At 44.2% G+C, this 8865-nt stretch overlaps 1 protein-coding gene across 1 annotated transcript in view; it reads right to left on the bottom strand.

Annotated features, from left to right (window-relative positions):
* Positions 1-663: 663 nt before the first annotated feature.
* LOC121684221 (guanylate cyclase soluble subunit beta-2-like) overlaps positions 664-8865 on the bottom strand; it is a 28829-nt gene continuing 20627 nt past the window's right edge. The window contains exons 10-16 of the mRNA XM_042064197.1: positions 8350-8670; positions 7391-7539; positions 6752-6898; positions 4513-4667; positions 3713-3873; positions 2551-2673; positions 664-2000 (exon numbers count right to left, since the gene is read on the bottom strand). Of these exons, the coding sequence (XP_041920131.1) occupies positions 1810-2000; positions 2551-2673; positions 3713-3873; positions 4513-4667; positions 6752-6898; positions 7391-7539; positions 8350-8670 (1247 nt within the window). The 3' untranslated portion in view covers positions 664-1809. The remainder of the gene's footprint in view (positions 2001-2550; positions 2674-3712; positions 3874-4512; positions 4668-6751; positions 6899-7390; positions 7540-8349; positions 8671-8865) is intronic.

Below are 8865 nucleotides of genomic sequence, written 5' to 3'. Positions count from 1 at the left end.
AGGACGAACCAGAGCATGACCACTGGAGACGGTGAAATTGGATCGATGGAGAGACAGTTCGCTGGACGCATAGAGAGTCAATCGAGCCAGTCAATCTTAGTCCACTGGTCTATGTGCTTTTTGGGTCAAACCCCACCGTGCTGATTTCTGTTTCATCTGACCTGAACACGACTGACTCCGGTTACAGATTTGGTTTCCGCCACCCATCCGGATGCGGCAACCCAACGCTCCTCACGATGCGCCGTGACAGTCCGCTGTCTTCGGATCGGATAACCAAACACTGACGAGGCCGCACAGGCCGGCAGGTGACTGGTCGTGATGGCACCGCGGTGTCAGGTGATGCCACACGGAGCGCATCAAATCAGGAACATCACTGTTTTCACATGCTATAGCAACACTAACTAAATATTTGCCATGAGATCGGCTTATTGAGAAGTAACATTTGGCTCTTTAATACCCGTTGCATGCTGATTTAATTCTCAACTATACTATAGTGTATTTTGTCAGTCATAAATATGCTGAGGGTAAAACACAGAACATGACAATGTTCTGCCTTTGCTTTGAAATACATGTTTTATGTGCAATAAATACACAGTATTGAATTCATACTGATTTATTTCACATATACTTCGTTGAGGAGATTATTACATTTCCAGGTAGGCCTAGTATTACAAAGATATTTTTGAGCTCTATATCATAGACCTGCATTTTAACGCAAATTCATCATAACATAAAAACAAGGCAGAAACATCTCTCTGTACTAGATCAAAATGGGAGCTCATTCATTTTTAGTTAAAAGTTAGTCAAAATATTACATTAAACCAGACATGTTGTTATGACATTTTAAACACTTGTTCCACAATGACATTGACTGAGGTGAGCAATCCCATACCCCTTTTGTGTGTTCTAGAACAAAACATGCGGACATTTACAGTGTGCTTTTTGGGAACCCTTATGGAAAAGAACAATAGTAATACTACATATTACAAAGATTTGTAGTATTTCTTTGGTATAATACTTCTATGACGTTCTGTAATACCTCTATAATATTGTTATCCTCTATAGTGTTCCTACAATACAGTGTTATTGTACTTTTAGAGCATGTCCCAAAATACTACTGATATGATTCCTATAATATATAGTATTACTGTAAGATTACAATAATATTTTGTCCCAAAATACTGTAAGATTCTATAGCTCTTTTTCGTAGGGGAATCATGTGAACTTCCAAACATCAAACTGATCTTAAATCCTGTCCAAGACATCTGCTGTGAGGGCGACTGGCTGTGGGGTGGACCTGGCTCTAATCTTGGCCGATCTGGAGTCCTGTCTCTTCTGAGTGTAGCCTAGTCAGCTTCTGTTTCACGGAGAGAAGACATGTTATAGCTGACCCTGAGTGCCCTCTCTCTATCTATCATTTCGAGTCTCCTATTCTGGCACCTCTCGCAATCACGGCTGCCAAATGGCCCCGATTCTAACAGAACACCAACAGATGTGAAAACACAGACATCAGAAGGAAGGGGTCATTTGTGTACATGCCTGGTGCAGGACATCAGTAGGAAGGGGTCATTTGCGTACATGCCTGGTGCAGGAATGGATGAGTAAAAAATCAGCAGATTCTTCTCACAAAAAAGTCTGCATTAGTTTTTTTGTTCTCTCATTTTATGAGTGTTTTTTATAGGCACAAACAACATTTCAACCCTTAGGTTCTCTCTTTATCTCCCTGATGAAGACCTACGCAGAGTTGAAATGCTTTTTGAGCCAATAATAACAATCAAAAAAGGACACTGATACAGATAAGCCATACGTTCACAGCAGGGTGCAGAAAGCAGTCCGAGGGCCTTTGTTCCGGTGGGTTGCTGAGCGGGCTGGCTCTGTGGGCTCGACCCGTGCTGAGGGGGACTGGGTCATCTTGTCCTCCGCCGCCTGTGCTGGGCTCTGGTCCTCAGAGAGACCCTCGCTGTGCAGGCTGCCGTAGCTCTCAGAGTCCCGCGTCTTACCTGTTAAGTGGTTACAGTCATATTTAAGTCACCTCTCACTCACAGACCTCAATCACACAGACACTTAGACATATACACACACACACACACACACACACACACACACACACACACACACACACACACACACACACACACACACACACTCACTCACTCTTACTTTTATATCAAATCATATTGTCAGTATTTCAGATCAGACAGACCCTTTTAATTCTTGACCACGCCCCTCTCTCTGGGTGCTCTTGTAGGACAATACCTAGGACAATTTAACTGTGAGACTCCTCTCTCTGGGTGCTCTTGTAGGACACTACCTAGGACACTTTAACTGTGAGACTCCTCTCTCTGGGTGCTCTTGTAGGACACTACCTAGGACACTTGAACTGTGAGGCTCCTTTCTCTCGGTGCTCTTGTAGGACACTACCTAGGACACTTTAACTGTGAGACTCCTCTGTCTGGCTGCTCTTGTAGGACACTACCTAGGACACTTGAACTGTGAGGCTCCTCTCTTTGGGTGCTCTTGTAGGACACTACCTACTGTAGGACACTCTACCTGAGAGGCTCTTTTCTCTGGGTGCAGCCTCCCTGTTCTGAGGAGTCTGCGTCTCAGCAGGGCTCTCTCCATACTGCATGGGCACAGCTGTCTGGCAGTCGTCAATCCACTGCCTCTGAAGGGCTGACAGAGAGGGAGAGATAGAAAGATAGAGAGAGAGAGAGAGAGAGAGAGAGAGAGAGAGAGAGATGAGAAAGAAGGTGAGAAAAAACTGTAGTGAGACATTGGACATTGTAAAGACGTCCAAAGAGTACGCCACAGTGAGTAGAATTGAAGTACACAGTGCTCCAGAGGCCAATGTCAGTACAATAGGCATTATATCTACTCAGGCTGCAACACAGACTAGAGGAAATCTCAAGGAAGGCAAAGCCACACAGCAGCTCTTTTTGTCCGAAAGGTGTAGGCTATTTGGTGTGTGCCAGTGCACTAGCCTTAACCAAAGCATCGTCATTTCAGAATTTTCTGTGTCATTGAGTGATGCGTCAATTTGCCTCACCTGGCATGGCAGGAGTGTAAAGCCTGCCCTCTAACCCTGTGCCCTCTCCTCACCTGGCATGGCAGGAGTGTAGAGCCTGATACCTTTTAATCACACAACGTTTCGACCGATGTTGGTCTTCGTCAGGTGTTAGACCAACGTTAGTGTTAAAGGTGCTCTAAGCAATGCCGCGCATTTTTTAGGCTAACATTTTTTTGTCACTTACAGCAAACATCACCTCACCATCCGTTAGTTGCCTGTGTCCTGAATACACTGTAAAAAAAACACGATCTCTGTGGACAGCCCAGGCTCCAAAAACAGCAACAAACAACCTGGGCAAACCTAGCCCATAAAAACATAACAAACTATTCAAGCAAATCACAGACGAGATGCGCGTTTAGGAGAGTTTCAATTGCACGGGAGGGAGGGGAGGATGTAGCGACTTAGGGGTGTAGAGCCTGCCCTCTACCCCTGTGCCCTCTCCTCACCTGGCATGGCAGGATTGTAGAGCCTGATACCCGCACACTGTTGCTGCTGTTCCCGAAGTGATTTTAATTACACAACGTTTCGACCAATGTTGGTCTTCATCAGGTGTTAGACCAACGTTAGTGTTAAGTACCCTGCACCTGTACTAAGTTGGATGTGCGTGCGCTCTCTGCAACACAGGAGTGCGTGCCCTCTTCTCACCTGGGTTGGTCTCTGTGACTCTGTGGCTGCGGCGGCGGCCCATGATCTGGCTCTCAGTGGCAGTGAGGTTCCTCTCCAGGAAGTAGGTGCGCATCCTCCCCTTCCCCTTGATCTCGATCTCCCCCCGCTCCAGCATCTCAAAGCCCTTATGCCTCAGTACACTAGAGCGCAGACACACCACGCTTTATTACACACTTATACAACATCAATTACAATCTATCACTATACCTTACAACATCATTATATGGTATCAATTACAATGCATTATTATAGCAAGCGTTGTGAGTTGTGACACAATATAATTACACATGATATTATATGTGATTAATAATCATAACCATGAACTATCTAGGCCAAAGAAATGTTTAGTCATTATATGTGTGTGCATGCCTGCGTATATGCACACTACACATGTGCATGAGTGTTTTCATTTGCACACTCCTTGTTTCAGGTCTGTGTGTGTGTGTGTGTGTGTGTGTGAGAAAGAGAGAGAGAGAGAGAGAGAGTGTGTGTGTGTGTGTGTGTGTGTGTGTGTGTGTGTGTGTGTGTGAGAAAGAGAGAGAGAGAGAGAGAGTGTGTGTGTGTGTGTGTGTGTGTGTGTGTGTGTGTGTGTGTGTGTGTGTGTGTGTGCGCGTGTGTGTGCGTGTGTGTGTGTGTGTGTTGACCATCTCTGGTGTATACAGTATGTGAATATACTGTATGTGTTTGTTTGTGTGGGTTTGTGTACCTTTGTGTTTGTGTGTGTGTGTGTGTGTGTGTGTGTGTGTGTGTGTGTGTGTGTGTGTGTGGGTCAGCTTTACTGGTATACTGTGGGGCTCAGGTGAATTTTGTCTGGCAATCCGTGGCTCTCCATGCGTGAGGCGGTGTTGACGGTGTCCCCAAACAGGCAGTAACGGGGCATCTTCTCGCCCACCACTCCCGCCAGCACCGGACCGCTGTGTAGCCCCACCCGAATCTGGGCCAGCAAACACAAGAACAGAAAGCACAACCTTGACTGGTGCAACCAGCTGCTGCGTCAGAAATGACATACTGAGTTTAATGTTAAGAGCTGCTCAATTATAGCAATAATCATAATCACGATTATTTTGGTCAGTAATGAGATCCCAACTATTTAACACAATCACAATTATTTTTGGAAACACCATTCATTTTTTTCGAAATGATTAAAAAAAAATAAACTGAAAAATAACTGTAAAGCAAAGGGGTGCGTTGGATATATAGACAAAATGAGAGCATCGTTGAAACAAAAAAGGCAAAATACAAAAATAGAATAGAACAGTGAGAAATTAAGCAATATGCATAAATTAAACCTGCAACTGTACTAGAGGTAGCCAAAAAAATAACAAATCAACCAATGAACAAATTATGTGACTGGTGTGCAAAATTCCACACCTATATTAACATCCAAGTGACTGTATCAAATGTGACATTTGGCAACATAGCCATGTATTTACACGCATTAAGTTTTGAAATATTGGACATTCTTTTTGAAGGCCGACCATTTTTGACCAGACAAAAACCTTTCATGAATCTAACTGTGATTTACTTTTTTCATTGAAATAGGTAGGGTGAGGTTGTCGTCAATCCTCGTGAGTTAAAGATGAAAGAAAATAATTTGAATAAAGACTAATGACTGGAAAACAGCATAAGTGATAATGATCCCGTCCAATTGTTTCCATTTCATGTTTTGCATTAAAAAAGGACATCTTCAATCTTAAGTAACTGTCCTCATGTGATACAACAATGGAGGTGTTCACTTCAGTCAGTATATGTCTACTGAGGGTTGATGCATCAAGGCTTCAATTAGATTTTAATTGCAACTTGACCACACTACCCCAGGCAATGATTCACATATTCTTCATTTGCATACTCTTACCTGGTAATATGCAGTGTGCTCTTAGTCTAATTGAACATTCAGAAATAGGGCTGTACGATTTGGGTAAAATATCTAATACTTTTAGATTTTTTTCTAATTTTTCTGGCAGTTGTTGCAATAGCAATTTCATTTGCAATATATTTTTATAAAGTCGAGCTTCAGTTCAATATTCCAAATTTCGCTTTAAGTTGGGCCACTTCTGATTGGTGAGCTTCACTGCCTGTCAAACATTGAGTATGACATGAACCATGAACATAAATCATAGATGTGATGAAATTAACAATTGGGAGAGAGTAAGAAGCTGCCAGATTAATTGCATCTTTTGCGATTAGCTAATTAGTTTGAATTGCGATTTCAATTAAACATCAATTAATTGTGCAGCCCTATTCAGAAAATCTATTTGGTGCAACCAAACATTTACCACAAAAGTATAAGCAATAAAACTGTCACTGTGTCACTTCCATTAATCCAGCCTGTCAACTTTTTCTCCCTGTTAGTGTATTATATACCACAAATGGGAAACTCTGCTCCAGAAAGTAAAAGTTCTGCCATGTATTGCTGCTACCTGAAACAGGTGATTTCCATAACCTAGCTCATCTACCTGGCTGAAGAGTTAAGCTAATAAGAATCGGCTGGTTTAGTGAATGCTTGGAACAAAGATGAGGTAAGACTTGTACTTTCTGAAGCTGGGTTTCCCATCATCTGTTGATTATATATCTGATTATACATCTATATTTTTTAATATTCACTTGATTTTTCCTCATGTTTTTCTTGTTTTTCTATTTTTCCTGTGATTTTTTTATTGTTATTTTCATTGATTATCTTGGGTCAGACTATCTATTTACTAATGAGCCTGAGGGCCATCTCACATCTCGACTCTTTGAGCCTACACTTCAACCTACCTAGCTAGTGGTCAGGTTGATTGACAGATCGGCCACCCAGTAGACACGGACTATAAAGTAGACGTCTCACCTTTGTGTATAGTTTGCACTGATGAAGGTCTGAGGACCGAAACGCTTGTACATCACCTCACTGGGTAGCGCCTTGGCTTGATGGATTAAACACTTCATTTATTTATTTTTCAACGGCAAATAATGGTGTGCTGTGCAAGTTTTTTTCTTGATTGACCATCTCTGGCGTATGCATCCCCGCAGTTACTGTACCTGGATGGGCTGTCCCGTGATTGGGTTAGTGACACACTTAGCTGCTATGACCATGCCCAGGGCGAAGTTGGCCACCTGCTCAGCATGGGTAGAGGCAGGGATGGGGACACCGCCAACCACCATGTAAGCATCTCCAATCGTCTCCACCTACGAAGAAAAAAACATAACAGACATACCAGTAATCAATATGTGTGAATAGTATTTTTCTGTGACCCCTGTCCTCTGTCCTCCTGTTTATGACAGGAGTATAGATGAGAATAGTCGTCAATGAGTGGTCGTCACATTTTTTCCAAGCCAAGGACCTGAGACATGGTTGAGAGACACCTTGTAGTACAAAACTGTGTTACTTATTAAACTGAGCCAACAACGTGCAATTACAAAGCACTTTGTACTTGTGACAGAGGATTTTCTTTGGGAATGTCTGTCTGTACGAATATGATGTCCAGCATCATGTAAATAACACATATGAGACATTCGTTTGAAATTACACTGTGTCAAAAACACAACAACAAGTAATGGAGGAGTGTTAATGCTAATTACTTATTAAACTGAGCCAACAATGTGCAATTACAAAGTACTTTGTTATTGTGTATAAGCCTACAATGTTTAAATATTTGTGTATCATTGCCATGGTGACACCTTGTAAACGTTGTGTACTGTGGTGAGCCGGTCAAACTTGAGGTACATGGAGTTGAGCATGTTGACAATCTGAATGGGCTCACACTCGGAGCAGATGTTGGTGAAGGTCACCACATCACTGAAGAGGATGGTGCACTCTTTAAATTCACCTGGAGGAGAAGAAAACGCAGGCTTTTAAGTGGGAATGTCTGTCTGTATAAATATGATGTCCTGCATCATGTAAACACATATGAGACATTCATTTGAAATTACACTTTGTCAAAAACAAGTAATAGAGGAACACTGATGCTAAAAAGCACTACAATAAATGTCCACAGGCCCATCCTCCTATCATTTATTTGTTTCATTTACACTATTCCCTCCTGTTTCTTCTTCTCTCCCTCCGTCCTCCCTATCTGTCACTCTCTCTATACTTCCTTCCCTCCCTGTCTCTATCTTCTCTCTCTCCCCTTCTCTCACTCTTTCCCCCTCTTTCTCATCCTACTTATCTCTCCCTCCCTTCCTCTCTCCTTCTGTCCTCCACCCATCCCCTCCTTGAGCTGGTCATTCACCTGCCTCCACTCTTTTGCCTTCCAAGTCCTGGTCATTCACCTGCCTCCACTCTCTTGCCCCTCCTTGAGCTGGTCATTCACCTGCCTCCACTCTCTTGCCCCTCTTTGAGCTGGTCATTCACCTGCCTCCACTCTCTTGCCCTCCTTGAGCTGCTCATTCACCTGCCTCCACTCTCTTGCCCCTCCTTGAGCTAATCATTCACCTGCCTCCACTCTCTTGTCCCTCCTAGTCCTGGTCATTCACCTGCCTCCACTCTCTTGCCCCTCCTTGAGCTGGTCATTCACCTGCCTCCACTCTCTTGCCCCTCCTTGAGCTAATCATTCACCTGCCTCCACTCTCTTGCCCCTCTTTGAGCTGGTCATTCACCTGCCTCCACTCTCTTGCCCCTCCTTGAGCTGGTCATTCACCTGCCTCCACTCTCTTGCCCTCCTTGAGCTGGTTGGCCACGTGTTTGGGCAGCATGGCGTAGAGCAGCGCCTCCGTCTTGCGGCGCTCCTCCTCCAGGTGCTGCGAGAGGAGGCGCAGCTGCTCCTTCTTGCGCTCCAGCTGACTGGACAGCTCCATCTCGGCCAGGCGCTGCTGGTTGAGCAGGATCAGGTCGCGCGTGGCGTCGTGCGGCGCGATGTCCGACAGGTGCATGCTCCGCTCCTCCAGCTCTTGCAGGCTGCGGAGCAGCGGCGAGGCCAAGTACAGCATGCACTGCAGCGAGGGCATCCACAGCATCTGACCTGTAGGTGTGTGTGTGTGTGTTGTGTGTGTGTGTGTGTGTGTGTGTGTTTGTGTGTTTTGTGTTGTGTGTGTGTGTGTGTTGTGTTTGTGTGTGTGTGTGTGTGTGTGTTGTGTGTTGTGTTGTGTTGTGTGTGTGTGTGTGTGTGTGTTGTGTTTGTGTGTGTGTGTGTGTGTGTGTGTGTGTGTGTGTGTGT

The sequence above is a fragment of the Alosa sapidissima genome, chromosome 15 (genome assembly GCF_018492685.1).
Source record: "Alosa sapidissima isolate fAloSap1 chromosome 15, fAloSap1.pri, whole genome shotgun sequence".
Classification (NCBI taxonomy): domain Eukaryota; kingdom Metazoa; phylum Chordata; class Actinopteri; order Clupeiformes; family Clupeidae; genus Alosa; species Alosa sapidissima.
The sequence above is the reverse complement of the archived record's forward strand: the minus strand, read 5'-3'. Positions and strand labels throughout refer to the sequence as shown.